This window comes from Aquarana catesbeiana, linkage group LG02, assembly GCF_042186555.1.
Source record: "Aquarana catesbeiana isolate 2022-GZ linkage group LG02, ASM4218655v1, whole genome shotgun sequence".
NCBI lineage: Eukaryota > Metazoa > Chordata > Amphibia > Anura > Ranidae > Aquarana > Aquarana catesbeiana.
This window is the reverse complement of record NC_133325.1, coordinates 244,309,820-244,330,621: the sequence shown is the minus strand read 5'-3', so window position 1 is coordinate 244,330,621 and position 20,802 is coordinate 244,309,820. Positions and strand designations below refer to the sequence as shown.

The following is a 20,802-nucleotide window of genomic DNA, read 5'->3' as shown; positions in this document are numbered from 1 at the left end:
ATCAGTGCAGACCCCCTCAGTGCAGACCCCCTCCATCAGTGCAGACCCCCTCCATCAGTGCAGATCCCCTCCATCAGTGCAGACCCCCTCCATCAGTGCTGACCCCACCTCTATTAGTGCAGACCCCCCTCAGTGCAGACCCCCCCTCAGTGCAGCCCCCCTTCTATTAGTGCAGACCCCCCCTATTAGTGCAGACCCCCCTCTATTAGTGCAGACCCCCCCTCAGTGCAGCCCCCCTCTGTTAGTGCAGACCCCCCTCAATTAGTGCAGCCCCCCTCAGTGCAGCCCCCCCTATTAGTGCAGACCCCCCCTCTATTAGTGCAGACCCCCCTCAGTGCAGCCCCCCTCTATTAGTGCAGACCCCCCTCAATTAGTGCAGCCCCCCCATTAGTGCAGACCCCCCTCTCTTAGTGCAGACCCCCCCTCAATGCAGCCCCCCCTCAGTGCAGCCCCCCCCCCCCGCTCAGTGCAGGAGCGGCCAGTGTTCTGCCAAGAAAGTTCCCCTCGGCATGTAAGGACCCCCTGTACTGCACAGGCGCAGCGCTTGCGCAGTACGGGGCTGGGGAACTTTTCGGCAAGACACCGCGATGGCGGCGCCGTGGCTTCTGCTTCAGTGGAGAGGGGAGGGGCCGTGCAGCTAAATAAGCCCATTGGCTGCACGGATCGAGCCCCCTTCCTCTCTCCACTTACTTAACACTAGGGGGAAGATCGAGCGGCGGTGCCGGCCGCCATTTTGCTGGAGCCAGCTGCTCCAAAAATAAAAAAAACAATATTACCTATTTTCCTTATGGAAAATCCAGATTCGGGACAGCCTCCAATCGGGATGAGGGTCCCAAAATCAGGATTGTCCCGGGAAAATCGGGACTGTTGGCAACTATGCACGTGCAGCATGCAAACACGCCGGAGCTCATCCTTACTGGTAAGCGGCAGTGATTTTAAAAGTGGAGGACCTTTCCTATCTTACCCTCTCACTTCTTCTTGGGTGTCTTGGTCATATGTCACTGTGGATGAATCTGTTGAAGAATCGCACATAGATTGTTGCTCTGATATTTTGTGTTAAAGAAAATTCTTTCTTCAGAGACACAAAAGAGCAAATTGGACACTTAGGGGGGCTTACGGCTTTGTTTTTTGATTTATATGCATGTTTTAATGGTTCACATGTCACATTATCAAATGTTATTTAATTCAGCGCAGCTTATTTTTACTTAAGTCTATTGATGGTGTGTTTCTCACATGAAGTTGCAGCAGTTTATTATTTTACCAATATCACTATTGTAATCATCACTGAGTGGTTTCAGATTGCGCAGATAAACATTAAAGATTTCATGTGTTTGTCTTCCCTCAGTGATAATATTTTCCCCTAGTAATAGGAAAGGTGAGAAGTGTAGAGAATGATAAGGACCTCAGTACAGTGCAGTGTACGTTTTTGTTTCTGTTTCTATACACATGGAGCCGCCCATCTCTCCCCGGCACTTCCTGTGTGCAGGGCGCCAACTTCCCCGGGAACAGGGAGCTGTGTGTACGGAGAGAGGGCGGGGATTGGTCTGTACAGGGATCCGTAGCTTATGATTGGTCAGGATGGATCGCTGTGTGGAGTAGTAGTAGTGATCCCGGACAATGGAGCACAACGTGCAGAATGTTACCCTATCTCTGACCCTGCCGATCAGCTGTCACATCTGTCTTGGCAAGGTAAGGACTTCCTGTAGGGAAAGCCGGGCTCCTGTATAAATGGGATCCTGATGGAGGTGTCATGGTGGACGATCCTTGTACACAGGTGACTTCCAGTAATAGACTGTCACCTGTGATCTGTCAGTGATAGATAACAATGGTGGGTGGTTATGGCCCCCAATGTGAGGAGGTGGACGTTAGAAAATCATTCATTCTATGTATGTGAAGCTGCTTTGTTCCATGCTGGGTCAGTGTATTGTTTCCTCTGTTCACACTATACATGTGTGTTACATATGAATGTAGAATGCGCGCGTTTCTACGCAGAACAGCGCCCTGCATCGCGTTATACAGTGCATAGAGGTGATGGAAGTGTCGTTTTGTGACACATTGTAAATATAAACAGTGCAAAGCTTTGGAACAATGTATCACACTGCCCCAACACTACGTACGTACGCACCGCACGCGTCTTACCCTGTGGGCGGGTGTGAACGCAGCCTTAACCTCTTCACATAGGTATCCACACAGCAGGTGAGCTGAACGCCATCTGTACACATTTATTGGGAATAACCAGATCACCTGGGAGTACAGGAAAGTGGGATTAAAGCGTTTGGGTTGGAGATGAGTTCGAACGCCTGAGCTCCTCTCTAATGGCCCGTACACACGATCCGAATATCGTACGAAAACAGTCGTCCGAGGAAGGATCGTACGATATTCAGATCGTGTGTACACTACTTTCGACAGCCGATCATGACTGTTCATCCGATATTATTCGATCAGACATACACGAAAATTTTCCTCGTACGATTTTCGTTTAGTCAGTATAGTTGTCGTCCAAAAATACAATACAAATACATTACAACACATGACATCACTTCCGATTTTTTTTTTGTCTGTCGTACAAGAATTTTCGTGACTTTATTTAGCTGTTTAATTTCTACTTGCGACTATTAAGCGAGAACAGTCGTACGATATTCGGAACGTTTGTACAAGGCATTAGGCTCACTTAGGCGGGTTTGAAATCGTGCAAGTTCAACTGATTGCTTAGAAGATAGATCACGATTCTCGTGGCGTAACATCATCTTTCACATTAAAACAAAAAAAACAAAAATTGTGATAACTTTACTGTTTCGTTTTTTTTTTTTTTTTTTTATTCATTGAAGTGTATTTTTTTCCCAAAAAATTGCATTTGAAAGACCGCTGGGCAAATACAATGTGACATAAAATATTGCAGCAATTGCCATTTTATTCCCTAGGGTCCCTACTAAAATATATATAATGTTTGGGGGTTCCAAGTAATTTTCTAGCAAAAAATATTGATTTTAACTTAAGAAAGAAGCGTTAGAAAAAGATTTAGACTTTAAGTGGTTAAACTTCCTGCATTTACACATTGTTGAAAACTTGGCAGACTGCCGATTATTTACACAGAAGTTCTATCCCTTTGATCTAAGAAGGAAGCTTAGTTACAATGTTTCAAGTTAAAGACTTGGCAGACTGCCCAGATGCTTTCTTTTGACAGCTGAGTGAGCAGATAAGTCTCTCCACTTGTTTATATGAAAGAATCGGCAAACTCTGCAGGAGAGATCGTGGGATGTAGGATCATGGAATGTGAATCGAGATCACGATTTTTTAACGATTAACTGTGCAGCTCTGATGGATGGTGTACTGAGCTGTAAATAATGCATTCTGTATGCAGGCCAACTAATCAGCTGGCCGATTAATCGATTATGAAAATAGTTGTCAATTATTTTCATAATTGATTAGTTGTTGATTAATCGATTTGTTGTTTTAGCTCTAGTATTTTCATATATTGCTCATCCTAATTAAAAATGTTGATAATTGTACTACATTAGGTTGCACCGATACCACTTTTTTTTTTTTTTAAGGCCGAGTACAAGTACCGATACTTTTTTTCCAAGTACTCGCCGATACAGATTATCAATACTTTTTTTTTTTATGTTCTGTGACAGTGGCACTGATGGGGGGGCACTAATATGCTGCACTGGTGGGCACTGATAGGCACGGAAGAGGTGTGGACTGTGTCAGTAGTTTTTTTTTATTTTAAATTTTTACTAAATTTATTTATTTTGAGGGGAGGAGTGGATGCTGTCAGCTGTCAGATGCAGGCATCATTCAGATACTGTTTTTTTCAGCAGGTGATTCCCTACAAAGTAAAAGCCATCATAGGGCTGTTTAGATGCTTGATTGCATTTACAGGTGGTGGGAGGGGAGGCCCCCTGCTGCCCTTCAGTGCTTCTCCCAGCGAGCTGGAAAATGGATCCGGCGGCAATTCACCATAGAGCTGACCATGGACCAGATTGTCCCTGGCCATCTCTATGACCATCGGAGGCCAGAAGCGACGTCATGACGTCAGTTCCGGCGCCGGCAGATGTCAAGTTTGTAAAAACACAGTTTTTTGGGTTTTTTTTTATCTCGGGCTTTCCATCATAGAGAAGCGATCTGGGAGGGACTTATAGACCCCAGATCTCTGTGTAAAGAGGACCTGTCATGTCCTATTTCCATTTCAAGGGATGTTTACATTCCTTATAATAGGATTTATGGATTCACGTATGAGCCGCATGCAACTCCCAGCAGGGGTCCAGTGTGTCCTGGTTCATCATTTCAGGTCTGATTTCAGCCCGAATTTTGTACAAGACGCACATCATTTTGTGCAAATCGCATCGGACCCGCTGCAGAGATGTGTGTACCGGCTCCATAGAGAGACGGTCAAAATCTCCTGCTATTGTGAATTGGATGCAGAGAATTCACATTGGTGTGGACCCAGCCTAAAAGTGATCAGAAAAAAAAAAATGTAAAGGGAAAGTGTAAAAAAAAATGTAAACATTTCTAGCGCTTTGTCCCCATGCAGAAGCGAATGCATACGTAGGTTGCACCCGCATATGTAAACTTTGTTCAAACCACACGTGCGGTATTGCCGCAAACATTAGAGTGAGAGCAATAATTCTAACGCTAGACCTGCTCTGTAATTCTAAACTGGTAACCTGTAAAAAAAATTTGAAAGCGTCGCTTATGGAGATTTTTAACTACCGAAGTTTGGCACCATTCCACGAGTGTGCACGATTTTAAAGTGTGACATGTTGGGTATCTATTTTCTCGCGTAACATCCTCTTTCACATTATACAAAAAATTGGGCTAACTTCAGTGGGTTTTTGTTTTTTAAATTGCGTATGAAAAATGTTTGCGCAAATACCATGTGACATATACAATTTCAATGATCGCCATTTTATCCCCTAGGGTCTCTGCTAAAAAATATATACCGTATATAATGTTTGGGGGTTCTGAGTAATTTTATAGCCAAAAAATTATGATTTTTACATGTAGCAGAGGAATGCCAGAATTGGCCCCATATGGAAGTGGTTAAAAACTAACTCCAGCCAACACTCTTTTTAGGGCCCATTCACACTGATCGGTTTTTCAGTTAAAAAAAGAAGAAAAATGCATCTCTTTAAATCCTATGGAACTTTTCACATTGGTCCGTTGCGTTTTTGTCCAGGGGAAAAACGCAATGCAAATGCAGCAAATCTGCGTTAAAAATGTAATACAGCGCAGAAAAGGCGCATATGTGTTTTAACCACAGAGCAATGTAAAAGCAGCCTAGGTTTTGGATAAAGTGGGAAAGAACTTCTTTCAGGCTGTCGTTGTTCCCATGAAGGATATTTCCTGTTTTGTCTGACACCCATTACCTGAACCAGAGAGGAGGGGAAATCGCACTTATGAGTACACAAACAGTATCAAAAGCCTGACATTAACTAAATCTTTTACACTGTACTGGAAAATGTGTTTTTATTACTACCTGTGTTTCCACTTTGGGTATGTACCATCGCTTCCTGTTCTGTCTGACACCCATCAAATAGGAAGTAGGGAGATTCACCCAGACTTCATGTTCTATCTGACACAGACGGCAATAGGAAGTTAAAGCCCAACTCGGGGAACTTTTAAAATGATCCCTTTGCAGTTAGGCTTCGCCAGCTCTCAGGCATTAACTTCTAGTTTAGGGGTGCATTTTTGCACTTTAACTTACCTGATTCTTCTCTGGTGGTGCTCTCCCACACCCCAGTGGTGTACTGTCCCTCAGAATCAATGCATCTTCATCTTGATAATATCTGAACATTAGTCAGGTGGATCATTGGGGGTCATTCTATAGGGTGGAAGAGCAGAGAATTGGTCCGCCAAAACCTAAATGAATAATCAACCCTTGTACTACGGGGTCAATTCGTAAGCTTCCTGTTGTTCCTTCCTTTTACTGAGGATTAAAACCCAACTCCAGGCAAATATATATATATATATATATATATATATATATATATATATATATATATATATATAATATTTGGCTGGAGTTGGGTTTTAATCCTCAGTTCTGATGTATACTAGCCCACTAGTGGTTTGTGTTGCACATTTAATATATATATATATATTTAGGGAAAATGTACATTCATTTATAAGGTCTGCAGTCCAATTAGGGAGGTAATTCTAGGGAGCTGAGTAGCATATTTTCATAAATAATAATACAAGACTGTCACTGTAATTATTTAAATTAATTGGTACCCTTGCTTCTGGTTGTTGCCCAGCTCTACTACTAGACATATAAGCCTTTTTTCCTCCTCTTTACAGGTACGGCAACCTGTCATTTGCGTCAACCATCATGTTTTCTGTTCGAGTTGCATTGACCTGTGGCTGAAAAACAACAACCAATGCCCAGCCTGCAGAGTCCCTATTACACCTGAGAATCCCTGCAAAGACATCATAGGTATTTTTTTTTTTTTTTTCTCTTTAAGTGTCATTTGGGATGGTTGCAATTTAAGATAAAATAGGACAAAACCTTTTGTAAACCCCCCTTTTTTTTATTTTTTTTTTTTAATTGAATATAATGGTCTTGTACATGTACAAAATACATTTGATGTTTATGTCTTTGTAAGTCAAATGAAAATGAAATATTCTATATACAGTTAGGTCCATATATATTTGGGCACAGACACAATTTTAGATATTTTTTTCAGGTATTTGCCAAAGAAAATTCAAGCTATAGTTATATAATTGATATGGGCTGAAAGTGCACACTCTTAGGTTTAATTTGAGGGTATGTACATCCAAATTGGTGGAAGGGTTTAGGAATTACAACTCTTAAGAATAGCCCCCCCCCCCCCTTTTTTTTTTCAAGGGACCAAAAGTAATTGGACAATTGAATCAAAAGCTGTATCATGGCCAGGCGTGGGCTACTCCGTTGTTATTTCTTCGTCAATTAAGCAGCTAAAAAGTCTGGAGTTGATTCTAAGTGTGGTATTTGCATTTGGAATCTATTGCTGTGAACCTACATCATGCATTCAAAGGAGATGTCCATGGAAGTGAAACAGGCCATTGTAAGGCTTCAAAAACAAAACAAATTCATCATAGAGATGGCAGCAATATTAGGAGTGGCCAAATCAACAGTTTGGGAGATTCTGAGGAAAGAACGCACCGGTGAGCACAGTGACATAAAAAGGCCTTGTTGTCCATGGAAGACAACAGTGGTGGATGATCGCAGGATCCTCTCTATGGTAAAGAAAAACCCATTCACAACATCCAGACAAGTGAAGGACACTCTCCAGGAGGTGGGCGTATCATTGTCAAAGTTTACAATCAAGAGAAGACTTCACGATAGCACATACAGAGGGTTCACCACATGGTACAAACCATTCATAAGCCTGAAGAATAGAAAAGTCAGATTAGACTTTGCCAAAAAAAATCTAAAAAAGCCAGACCAGTTCTGGAAAAGCATTCTCTGGATGGATGAAACTAAGACTAATCTGTACCAGAATGACAGGACGAAAAAAGTGTGGAGAAGGCTTGGAACAGCTTATGATCCAAAGCACACAACGTCATCTGTAAAACATGGTGGAGGCAGTGTGATGGCATGAGCATGCATGGCTTCCAGTGGCACTGGGTCATTGGTGTTTATTGATGATGTGACAGAAGCAGCTGGATGAATTTATGTAGTGTGTGATGAATGTAGTGTTCAGAGATATACTGTCAGCCCAGATTCAGCCAAATGCAGCAAAGTTGATTGGACGGCACTTCACAGTATAGATGGACAATGATCCAAAATACACTGCAAAAACAACCCAGGAGCTTTTGAAGGAAAAGAAGTGGAATATTCTGCAATGGCCGAGTCAGTCACCTGATCTCAGCCCAATTGAGCATGCATTTCACTTGCTGTAGGCAAAACTAAAGGCAGATAAACAAATATCAACTGAAGACAGCTGCAGTTAGAGCCTGGCAAAGCATCAGAAAGAAGGCTATTTTAATCCTTATGTTGCTAGAATTAGTTAATGCAGTGGTCATCAACCCTGTTCTCAGGGCCCACTAAACAGGCCAGGTTTGCAAGATAACTGAAATACATCACAGGTGATATCATTTGCTGCTCAGTGATTGCAGTATTCTAGTCTGCATCTCCCCATGTAATACATAAAACCTGGCCTGTTAGTGGGTCCTGAGGACAGGGTTGATGACCACTGAGTTAATGGATAGGAAGGTCTATTCTATTTACTTGTGATAAACTATTTTCTTTATCGTACATCATAGGATGCAGAGCCTCAAGTAATTACTTGGTGGGTTATGGGCCTACCTTCAGGTGTTGACACTGGTATAACCAATACAGGAAGTTGACTCCCCTATATAACCCCTCCTCCTTCCAGGAGTCCTCAGTTTTTTCGCCAGTGTCTAAAGTGTTGGTCACGAGGGAAGATGTGCTCTGAGGAGCTCCAGGGAGGGATCCATGCTGGATTTAAAAAACCTCCACAACCAGATCCATCCTCGCCACTGAGGCCATAGGATGGTACCTGGGCCTCGCGTTGAAGAACGTGGTTTTGCCTGTAAGCTTCTCTTTGAGAGCTGGACCCTAGGAACCAGGACTCTTTTTGGGTTTTCATATTACCTAAAGTTGTTCCTGAGGGGTGCTATACAGGTCCAAAGGAGCGGAACCCCTATTAAAAAAGGCCCCAGTCTATGAAGGTTTAACTGCGCTGCCCGCTGTGATGGGTGAAAGTTGGATCTGTCTGTTAAATCAGCAGTATCCTGCAGTGAGGATAAGGTAAGGGGAGAAGCCTAGGAACTGTAAAAAGTCCACCTATGCCCTTTTCTCCAAAAAATACATATATAAAATGTATAACTGTATGCCTTAAAATGTCTCCTCTAGAGGGAGTATATTACACTTGCCTAGTACGATGCCTCCTTCAGCAGCTCTGTGTCTGGCTATAGCAGCGGGTGTGGTCCCTGCAGCCAGAGGGGAGTTCTTAATTGAACAGATGGTGTTCCTCTTCTGGGGGATCTAAAGGGGTTACAGCAGTAGTTTTTGAACATACAAAACCAGCCATTTGCATTTTTTTGTATAACGTGAAGTCTTCCTTTAAAACTAGGAACCTAACAAACACTGCTGAAAAAAATTCCCCTCCCCCTCCCCTCTCCTCCCGGAGAGGTGCGGTAACAGCTGACACTTATGTGTAATCAGGTTCTCACCTGAGGCTTAACACAGACGCTCTCCGTTCATATGCTGAAGACAGAAGTCTGTCACACTAAGACACAGGAGCGCTGGGCATGTAAAGGTGTGTAAACAGGCATTTCCAGCACAGGAAATATTATGGTACTCAGCATCAAAGGTTGATCCTTATGGTGACATTGTTTTCTTTTGCTAAAATCATTGTTCAGCAAATACCATAATTTGTTAAAGTGCCTCTGCTGTTGTGCTTAGCACATTTGATTTCCAGTGTACCACAAAGGTACCAAGGATTCCACCCCCAGGCGCTGGGAACTCCAGTCATGCCTCCACACTGCCATCCTCTCCGGAGATACCTGACATGGCAAGCCAGGGTGAGTCATTGGAAGCAATTGGTGGTGCAACTGCTTCTCACACTTCAGCCCCTGTGTATGTGACTGAAGATGCATTCTCCTCTGCCCTGTTGGGCTTAGAAGGAAGATTAGCGGCTTTAATCACATTCTCCATCCAAGAGGATAGGAAGCATGCTAGATCCCCCTCCCCCACCTCAAACACCCTTTTACCGAGGGAACAGTGGGCACAGGATGAGGTGTTATCCTCAGGTGATCACAGGGAAAAACAAGCCAAATTTTTCCTCTGTGGAAGAAACGACAGTTGATGAACCTTATGCAACCTCACAATCTGACAGATTGATGGTACAAACTCTTACGGAGATGGTTCATTCCACTTTTTATACTACTCCTAACAGAGTAAGCTGAAAGCCCAGGTCCCTTCTTTGGTTTAAAAAAAAAAAACTTTTTACAGCGCTTATTTATGCTGAATGGGATCATCTGGATAAGCATTTTTTCCCTCCAAAGAGTTTCTCAGTTCTCTATCATGGAGGAAACATTCACAAAGGTTGGAAAGTACCAGCAGTAGACGCTGCGATTTCCAGCATCAATAAAGATGCATACTTGCTTAAGCATCCAACAAATAAGGAGTCTGCATTTTTTTGGTTAAAATCCTCCTACCAGTGGCGCTATGTTTTGCCATAGATGCCATAAAAGACCCTATCCACCAGGCGTCTCGCCTTGCGTTTGTGCTAAAACACATGCTTAGGACCCTGTGGTTAAAAGGGTTGGTCAGCCGAAGCATCTTGCAAAAAAGGGTGTCTGACTAGTTTCCCTTTTCATTGAGGAAGGTTTGGTGAAATACATCCAAATGATTTCTAGCAGTAAAGCTCTTTTGTCCAAAAGAAGGTATAAATGTCCTTTTATTTAAAGTGAAGCCACAACAGCTCAGAGGTTAAGTACTCTGACGACCAGTGCAGCCATGGGAGACTTCCTGACAGACATGGGTTCAGATCCACATGTCGGCGTTCACTAGTGAAGGAGCCACTCCTCACAGGTTAACTACTCTGACGGCCAGTGTAGCCATGGGAGGCTTCCTGAAAGATGTGGGACCTCGTCCTCACATTGGCTCCTTGTGACCATGGACAAGTCACTTCCCCTGTGCAGGGGCAGCTGCCTCTAGGCAGCGGTGACGGCCTCCACCGTCAGACTCTAGGGCATGATTTCCAAGAAGTACTGTTCAGATCTGTGTGACTTCAAGGTAGTCTCTGCACTACTTTGGTACCACTTTGATGCGACTTGAGGTCCATAGACCTCTAGAATACACAGGCATTGTTTCCTGTCGCATCAAATTGTGCCCCGACATATTCTCGGCGGCAAAAGGTCACGGTAAAATCACGCAACTTTGGGGTTGCAATAGTGGAAACTGAGCCTAATGCCGCGTACACACGGTCGGACTTTCCGGCATACTTGGTCCGGCGGACCAGAGTGTGCCGGACAATCCGCCCGTGTGTGGGCGCCGGCGGACTTTTTCCCAAAAGCCCGCCGGACCTAGATTTGAAGAAAGTTTTAAATCTTTCCGCCGGACTCAGTTTCGGGCGGAAAGTCCGCTCGTGTGTGTGCTGGTCCGACGGAAAGCCCGCTCGTGTGTATGCTGGTCCGACGGACCAGGTGCGACACGAGGGCAGGGTATTGCATCTCGCGCTCGCTGCAATAGGAAAAACAAATTTTCCTATTGCGGCGAGCGCGGGGCATACCAGGCCCTTAGGTCTGGTATTGATTATAAAGGGAACCCCCTACGCCGAAAAAACGGCGTGGGGTCCCCCCTAAAATCCATACCAGACCCCGATCCGAGCACGCAGCCTGGCCGGTCAGGAAAGGGGGTGGGGACGAGCAAGCGCCCCCCCCCCCTCCTGAACCGTACCAGGCCACATGCCCTCAACATGGGGGGTGGGTGCTTTGGGGGAGGGGGGCCGCCCTGCGGGCCCCCCCCACCCCAAAGCACCTTGTCCCCATGTTGATGAGGACAAGGGCCTCTTCCCGACAACCCTGGCCGTTGGTTGTCGGGGTCTGCGGGCGGGGGCTTATCGGAATCTGGGAGCCCCCTTTAATAAGGGGGCCCCCAGATCCCGGCCCCCCACCCTATGTGAATGAGTATGGGGTACATGGTACCCCTACCCATTCACCTAGGGAAAAAGTGTAAGTAATAAAACACACTACACAGGTTTTTAAAATATTTTATTAAACAGCTCCGGGGGGGGATCTTCCTCCGGCTTCGGGGGTCTTCTTCCGGCTTCGGGGGTCCCTCCGCTTCATCTTCTCCCGGCGTCCGGTTGGTTCTTCTCCGCTCTCTTCTCTCCAGTTCTTCGGCCGGCTCCTCTGCTGTCTTCAGGTAGCTCTCTTGCCAGCAGAGGTCCGGACTTCTTGTCTTCTTCTCTTCTCCAGATGTTGACACGACGCTCTCTCCGGCTGGACTGCTCTCCGAGGGCTGCGTTGTGACTTATATAGGCGGACACCCCGCCCCCTTTTGATGTCACAGTCCCTGGGCATGCTGAGACTGTGACGTTTTAGGGGGCGTGGTCAACATCACCCAGTGGCCACGCCCCCTAAAACGTCACAGTCCCAGCATGCCCAGGGACTGTGACATCAAAAGGGGGCGGGGTCTCCGCCTATATAAGTCACAACGCAGCCCTCGGAGAGCAGTCCAGCCGGAGAGAGCGTCGTGTCAACATCTGGAGAAGAGAAGAAGACAAGAAGTCCGGACCTCTGCTGGCAAGAGAGCTACCTGAAGACAGCAGAGGAGCCGGCCGAAGAACTGGAGAGAAGAGAGCGGAGAAGAACCAACCGGACGCCGGAAGAAGATGAAGCGGAGGGACCCCCGAAGCCGGAGGAAGATCCCCCCCGAGCTGTTTAATAAAATATTTTAAAAACCTGTGTAGTGTGTTTTATTACTTACACTTTTTCCCTAGGTGAATGGGTAGGGGTACCATGTACCCCATACTCATTCACATAGGGTGGGGGGCCGGGATCTGGGGGCCCCCTTATTAAAGGGGGCTCCCAGATTCCGATAAGCCCCCGCCCGCAGACCCCGACAACCAACGGCCAGGGTTGTCGGGAAGAGGCCCTTGTCCTCATCAACATGGGGACAAGGTGCTTTGGGGTGGGGGGGGGCCCGCAGGGCGGCCCCCCTCCCCCAAAGCACCCACCCCCCATGTTGAGGGCATGTGGCCTGGTACGGTTCAGGAGGGGGGGGCGCTCGCTCGTCCCCACCCCCTTTCCTGACCGGCCAGGCTGCGTGCTCGGATCGGGGTCTGGTATGGATTTTAGGGGGGACCCCACGCCGTTTTTTCGGCGTAGGGGGTTCCCTTTATAATCCATACCAGACCTAAGGGCCTGGTATGCCCCGCGACGGGGCTCGCAAGGTGTCAATCTCGCCGATAAAAGCGGCAAGATTGACATCCTTTTCTAGTCCCGTCGCACCTGAGTCACGTTCAAAATGAACGGACTTGTCCATGTGTGGGCAAGTCCGTTCATTCTGAAAGTCCGCCGGAACTCCGGCGAAAGTCCGTCGGAAAGACGGGCGGACTTAGCCCGCCGGAAAGTCCGGGCGTGTGTGGGCAAGTCCGTCCGTTTTAAAGTCCGGCGCACCTGGCGGACAAAGTCCGTCGGAAAGTGTGCCGGACCAAGTAGGATAGAAAGTCCGACCGTGTGTACGCGGCATTAGAGGAGAAAATATTCAGCCCCTGTATACATGATTGAAAATGCGTTTTTCCTTTGCCCTGCAGGGCCTAGAAGGAAAATTAGCGACTTTAATCGCATCCGCTATCCAAGGATGGGAAGCGTGTTAGATCCCCCTCCGCCACCTGAGATTCCTTATCAAGAGAACAGTGGGTAGAGGGTGAAGGATTTCCCTCAGGTAATCGGGAAGAAAGGCAAACCGAGTACTCCTCTGCAGAGGAGACAACTAGAGTTGAACTTTTTTCAGCTTCGCAATCTAAGAAATTGCTGGTACAAACCTCTGACAGAGATGATTTGTGCCTCTTTCAAGCTACCTCTAGTAGAGTCAGCTGATAGTTCTGTTTTTTTCTTAGGTTCCTTGGAACCTTCACTGCCTTTTTCATGCGTTTCCTGTACATGTAAAGAGCCACGCAGAAATTCAACAGATCCATTCTAGATCTAAAAGAATCGAAATCAGTTCCTGAAGATCTGCTCCTTTCTATGGAGTCGATCAAGTCAGTAGTTTCTATCCTGCAAGGAGGAAAACTTCTGGCGCCTATCGGCATCAGGAATGCATATCTGCATGTCCATATATTTCCCGCTCACCAAAGGTTTCTGCGGTTCGAAGTAGAACAGCAGCATTTCAGTTTATAGCCTTGCTCTTCGGGCTAGCTACAGCACCTCGAGTGTTCACAAAAGTGCTAGCCCCACCTGTAGCCAGGTCAAGGGCACAGGGCTTAAACAGTCTTGGCATACCTAGACGATCTATTTGCTAATAGACCAATCGCTGTTCGGAGTAAGGTGTACGCATTACAACCAGTTACCTGGAAAGGTCTGGGTTGCGTTCTCAACCTAGTAAAGTCTCCATTAAAATTTCTAAAAAAGGGCTGCAGTATTTGGGTCTCCAATAAAAGTTGGTGCGGATGGTCAGGTCAAAAGGAGTTCCCTCCATTCGCCTTTGCATGAGGTTGTTAGAAAGGATGGTGGCTTCATTCGAAGCAGTTCCCTTTGCCCAGTTCCATTCGAGACTATTGCAAAACAGTATTCTATTTGCTTGGAACAAAATGATCCAAGCTTTGGACTTGCCAATGCAGCTGTCCCCAAGGGTGTCCCAAAGCCTCAATTGGTGGTTACTAAAGAATGTCCTAAAGGGTAAATCCTTCAGACCACTTATCTGGAAAGTGGTAATGACAGAGAAGACAACTGTCCAAGGACAGTATTCAAGAACCGAAAGGGCCTTGCCCATCAACATCCTAGAGATTCGGGCAGTGCTTCTGGCTCTAAAAGCCTGGACTTCCAGGTTAAGGGATTGTCCCGACAGGATCCAATCCGTCAATGCCACGGCTGTGGCCTATATCAATCACCAAAAGGGGCACCAAGAATCTCTCAGTGCAGAGAGAAGTGAACCATATTCTAACTTGGGCAGAAAGAAATATTCCGTGCCCATCGGCAGTCTTCATTCCGGGAATAGAGATTGGCACGCGCACTACATGTGCCGCCAGCAGATTATTCCCAGGGGAATGGTCTATTCACCCCGACATGTTTCGGGCTGTTTGTCAAGGATGGGGGACTCCGAATGTAGATCTTCTAGCATCCAGTGCAACATAAAGTTAGTCAACTTTGTGTCCACAACAAAGGATCTATTCGCATGCAGAACGGATGCGTTGGTGATACTGTGGGATTAGCTTTTACTGATCTATGTATTTCCCCCTATTCGGTTACTGCCTCAACTTCTTTACAGGATCAAGCTGGAAAGAAAACTGGTCATTCTGGCAGAACCAGCATGTCCCAGAAGGTCATGGTATGCAGAGGTCGTAGAGATGGCAGTGGAGGATCTGTGGTCCCTTCCACTAAGGCCAGACCTGCTCTCACAGGGGCCGATATTCCATCCTACTTTACGAATGCTAAATTTAACGGCCTGGCTATTGAGACCCACATTCTGAAGAGACGTGGGCTTTCCAGGGCAGTTATTTCTACTTTAATTAATGCTAGGAAGCCAGCTTCTAGAGCTATATATTATAGAGTCTGGAAAGCTTATGTTTCCTGGTGTGAATCCAAGGGTTGGCACCCTCGGAGATATATTAAAGGCAGAATTCTTGCCTTTCTACAAGTCTCAGCCTTATCAATGTTATTTCAAAGACCACTTGCTACGCATTCTTTAGTCCGGGGTTTCATGCAAGGAGTGATGCGGATTAATCCACCAGTTAAATCACCCTTAAGCCCTTGAGACTTGAATTTAGTTTTGTCAGTGTTACAAAAACCGCGCAGGGTGCTACAGGCAGCAGTATAATTCCTCAAGGTCTGGGGGTGCCCTATGGGTTGTGTCTCCCTCCCCTCAAGTAGCATTGCTATGGGACATCCCACCAAGTAATTACTTGAGGCTCTGTGTCCTATGATGTACGATAAAGAAAATAGGATTTTTAAAACCGCTTACCTGTAAAATCCTTTTCTTGGAGTACATCATAGGACACAGAGCTCCCGCCTCTCTGTTTTATGGGGTGAGAGTATATTAATTATATTGCTTGGCTACAAAAACTGAGGACTCCTGGAAGGAGGAGGGGTTATATAGGGGAGTCAACTTCCTGCATTGGTTATACCAGTGTCAGCACCTGAAGGTAGGCCCATAACCCACCAAGTAATTACTTGAGGCTCTGTGTCCTATGATGTACTCCAAGAAAAGGATTTTACAGGTAAGCTGTTTTAAAAATCCTATTTTTCACATTTCTTCAGTGGCTTCCTGGTTACTGGCCTAGACCAGAATGATGTCATACATCCCAGGAGTCTGGTGAATTTGTTATTAATTAATAATGAATTAGCATTTTCAGTTTGTGGTGCTCAGATACAATTTAGTCCCACTTTAAAAACATAAATTAACACAGCCCTGTAATCATTAACACATTTTTTTTGTAATGCGTGCCTATATTTAACCACTTGCCGCCTGCCATATAGCAGAATGACGGCGGCAAAGTGGTTTCAATATCCTGACCGGACATCATATGACGTGATCAGGATATTAAGTCGCTGCGCGCCCCCCGGGGGCGTGCATCGCGGCGATCGTTGTTGCGGGGTGTCAGTCTGACACCCCGCAACACCGATCTAGGTAAAGAGTCTCTGACGGAGATTCTTTACCACGTGATCAGCCGTGTCCATTCACAGCTGATCACGATGTAAATAGGAAGAGCCGGTGATCGGCTTTTCCTCACTTGCTTCTGACAGACGCGAGTAGAGGAGAGCCGATCGGCTGCTCTCCTGACAGGGGGGGTCTGTGCTGATTGTTTATCAGCACAGCCCCCCTCGGATCCTGCCCAGGACCACCGGGATGCCCATCCACACTGGACCACTAGGTATGCCCCCCCTAGACCCCCAGGGAAATACTAATTTGTTCCCAGGCAGCTGCCAATCAATGCCCAGGCAACTGCCAATCAGTGCCCACTCACAATGCCTACCACTGCCAGTGCCACCAGGGATGCCCATCAGTGCCTCATGTCAGTGCCCATCAGTGCCGCCTATCAGTGCCACCCATAAGAACCCATCTTTGCAGCCTTTCAGTATCGCCTATCAGTGCCCATCAGTGCTGCATATCAGTGCCCGCTCATTGGTGCCGCCTTATCAGTGCCCATCAGTGAAAGAGAAAACTTACTTATTTACAAAATTTTATAACAAACAAAAGCAAAACTTTTTATTTTTTTCAAAATTTTCGGTCTTTTTTTATTTGTTTAGCAAATAAAAACCGCAGAGGTGATCAAATACCACCAAAAGAAAGCTCTATTTGTGGCAACAAAATGATAAAAATCTAGTTTGGGTACAGTGATGGATGACCGCAATTGTCATTCAAACTGCGACAGCGCTGAAAGCTGAAAATTGATCTGGGCAGGAAGGTGTATAAGTGCCCTGTATTGAAGTGGTTAAGTACCTATATTTAACCTGGTATCGGCCTCCTGCAGTACAGGGCCACAAACAGCTCATGCACTGACAAAACAACATGACAGAGAGATGAGCTTATCACTGTACTTCATCTCCTTTTACTTTCTTTTAGTCACAGACTGGAGGAGGGGGGTCAATGATGGCTTGGCTCAGAAGTAATGGGTTGAATGATGCTGTCCATCAGACTGAGGACATCTAGCAGAAGAAAAAGTATTACCAGGGAAATCTCTAGATTGAAAGTGAATACTGTACTGCAGAAAAAGATGGCTTTGTTAGTCTATCTTTTAATTCATATAATAATATTTTTGGCTGGAGTTCTGCTTTAACCTCCCTGGTGGTATGATTATGTCAGATTTTTGTGCTTGAAAGCAGTACATTGTTTTGCATAGAAATTTGGCATTTTTACATTGTAGGCCTGTAATTCTTAGTAATAACACACTTAAATCTGTCCAAACAAGAGGCTAGTAGACATCCCGGGTATGATAAAGTTTGAAACACGAAATCATAAATTAAATATAATAAATAACTATAAATAATTATAAAAACTAATAATATAATAAAAAAGAATTTCCTCACGATTCAGTATCACTCAATTCTGCAAGTTCCAATTTGCTATCGCTGTTTTCTAGCTGGTCTAAACCCACTTTTGACGTAAGGGGATCCTTTTTGGTTGCCATGGACAATCTCAAGTTTCCAGACAGAACAGTATATATAATATAAAAGTGCATGCAGGGCACTGGACAAAGCACTAGGGACAAAAGGGATGTGAAATGATTTGATACAGTAATGTAATCTGTAAGATTACAGTGTACTGTATGTGTTATGTTTTGTGTACTTTTTGAATTTGCCGCCGGGCTCCACCCCCAATGTGTTGTGACGCTCACAGGGAGCCCAGAACACAGAGCATCGGGTGGAGGACACATCCTGCACACACATCGGGGGGACATCCCAGTTCCAGGTGACAAGGTAAGTAAGCTGTACCAGGATTCTGCAATGCGATCCCGAATGTGGCTCGGGGTTACCCCTAATGGTACCGAAATTTAACCCCGAGCCACACACGGGATTACCGCCAGGGAGGTGAAAGCAGAACTCCGGGATTTTCAAATAATCCCCCATTAGTACACACACACACACACACACACACACACACACACACACACACACACACACACACACACACACACACACACACCTAAACGGTTACCACATTTGTGAAATTTCTTACCGTTTAAGAGATATGTATGATTGAATTTTCAGGAAGTCAGTTTTGTGATTCAAAAAATGCAGCCTGTATTCTGGCAAGGAGGAACAGTGATTGCATCATATCCTCTTCTCTCGCTAAACTATAATCGGCCTACTTTTCCCATGAATCCTTGGGATTGGAGTGAATGTGAGAGTTACACTAGGCTTGTACATATAAATGGAAACTCGCCCACTTCAACATAAATCACACAACTCGTTCTGCAGCCAGCAAGCCATACACATGATATGATAGGTTACAACCTTATAAATGCATATTAATATAATATAAATTTAATGCATTTAATATAAATGCAAACCAGTGCAACGTGTCCATCAGTGCAGCTTATAAGGGGCCACCAGTGCTGCATGTCAGGGACCACCAGTGCCGCATGTCAGGGACCACTATGAGACCAGCGTAGAGCGGGGATTATTATCAGAAATCACTTGTGTGACACTGCGGGGATCTCCCACTGTGGCAGATATTGTATGTGAGAACACCAATCGCTGATGTCCCGCCGGTATTTTGATTGTCAGTGCACTGTTCCTATACCGGCGGGAGGTGGGACATCAGCCACAATATCTGTATACCTGCTGTGTCATACTAGTGATTTCTGATAATCCCCGCTCTGCACCGAGATAGCAGGCAGAGGGGCGGTACGGGGGGAGCAGTGCAGTGGGAACCGAGTGGAGGGGGGGCGGTGACTGTCAGGGAGCAGAGGAGGAGAAGGACACCTCCTCCATGGGCGGCACAGATCAGGGGGCTATGAGACCCCCTCCGCCCACAACATCTCTGCTTCCTCCCTGCTCGCTTTACAGAGAACTACAAAGGGGCATGTAAAACCGCTGGCTGAAGTTACGGGAGGACTAGCAGCCAGCAGTCTTACAAACAGGTTGTCAGCAGGCAATAACGGTTTTCAGTAAGTTCTGCAGCCTATTGCAGAGGAACTACAGAGCTCAGTAGAACATGGGTGACACAGTTGGTGAAGGTAGGAGATCAGCAACAAGGACATGGAAAAAAAAAAAATTTGCCCGGAGCTCTGCTTTAAAGTAGAACTATGACCCATTACAAAATATATGTGCTGCAGCACCTAAATAATAGTGCATCTATACTTGGTTTTCTTTTTGTCCCCCTGCAAAGTCCCATAAATATCAGTCAAGCCTGCCAATGAAGTCCACTTGATGCTGCTTCTTGTAAAGGTATGGCAACAATGCTGTAACTGCAATTCATTCCTATGTAAGCTGTGCCTGCATGCACTTCAGTGGGATGAGAAGATGCAGAGGCCATTATTGTCAGTATTTTCACTACTCACTCAAAAGCCTCTAGTTGGTCAATCAGCACCTGGCCACAGCAAGCTCTTCCCACTTCTGAGTTGACAGGGCTGCCTCTGAAACCCTACCACACAAATGAAAGAGGTTTCGGCTTAGTCAGGAATGGTACATTTTATTTTATTTTATTTTTTTTGTTAGACTGTCCTGCAGGAGCCTTTGGTTTTACTTAGTGTTTGTAAAGGCTAAGGTTTTTTTACCTTCATTCTGTCTTCTCGTCCACCACTAATACTTACCTGAGCCCGATCTCAATCCAGTGTTGTGCATGAGAGGGTCGTCACTCCCACGCTTCTCTCTCCTCATTGGCTGAGACAACAACCGGAGCCATTGGCTCCTGCTACTGTCAGTCACAACCAGTGAGCCAATAATGAGGGGGTGGGGCCAAGCCACACTCTGTATGCAAATGGACAGACAGAGCAACAGCATGAGAGCAAGCCTGCTTGGGTGCCCCTATAGCAAGCTACTTGTTGTGGGGGGCACTCAGCAAGAGTGAGGGGCCAGGAGCGCCGGCGGGGGACCTGAGAAGAGAAGGATCGGGGCTGCTCTGTGCAATACCACTGTTAATGACATACTTGTTATTTTTTTAAGAAGAAAAAACTGCCTCTAATATCAACTTAAAAAAGCCACGCCCTGTAGGTACAATTTTCGTAAGCATTTAGAAATAGATAACTTGTACTTATTATGAGAGGTTTCAGTCGGACAGAGGGAGTCACAAAGTTAAAAAAGTTATTGGGGTAGGCTGTGCCGTCTCTTTAACTAACCTATAGTGCCCTGGGAATGCGTTTTCAAATAAAACTTCTAAACAAAAAAAAATTTATAAATTGATCCCAAATTCATTATAATTTCCCTTTTATCATCTCCTTTGAGATCTAGCTCTTTGCACTTATACATGTTTTCTTTTGTAGGAGGGACAAGTGAAAATGAACGTGTGCTCAGTCATTCAGTGCGAAAACACCTCCGAAAAACTAGACTCGATCTTCTTCAAAAAGAGTATGAGGTAATCTCATTTGTGGATGTTTTTGTATTGCTGTATCCATGTATCATATTCCGCATTTACAATGTAATTGTTGGTGGAAATGTTATGTTACTGTTTTAGTTACTTTGGGA

At 45.5% G+C, this 20,802-nt stretch overlaps 1 protein-coding gene across 2 annotated transcripts in view; it reads left to right on the top strand.

Annotated features, from left to right (window-relative positions):
• The first annotated feature begins 1,476 nt into the window (after positions 1 to 1,476).
• The window catches only part of OBI1 (ORC ubiquitin ligase 1), a 54,322-nt gene continuing 34,996 nt past the window's right edge, over positions 1,477 to 20,802 (top strand). Inside the window, exons 1-3 of one of the 2 annotated variants that reach the window (XM_073614353.1) lie at positions 1,487 to 1,689; positions 6,301 to 6,436; positions 20,601 to 20,692. In XM_073614353.1, coding sequence (XP_073470454.1) covers positions 1,618 to 1,689; positions 6,301 to 6,436; positions 20,601 to 20,692 — 300 coding nt within the window. In that variant the 5' untranslated portion in view covers positions 1,487 to 1,617. Of the gene's footprint in view, positions 1,690 to 6,300; positions 6,437 to 20,600; positions 20,693 to 20,802 lie in introns of both variants that reach the window. The other variant, XM_073614354.1, reaches the window with a different exon arrangement.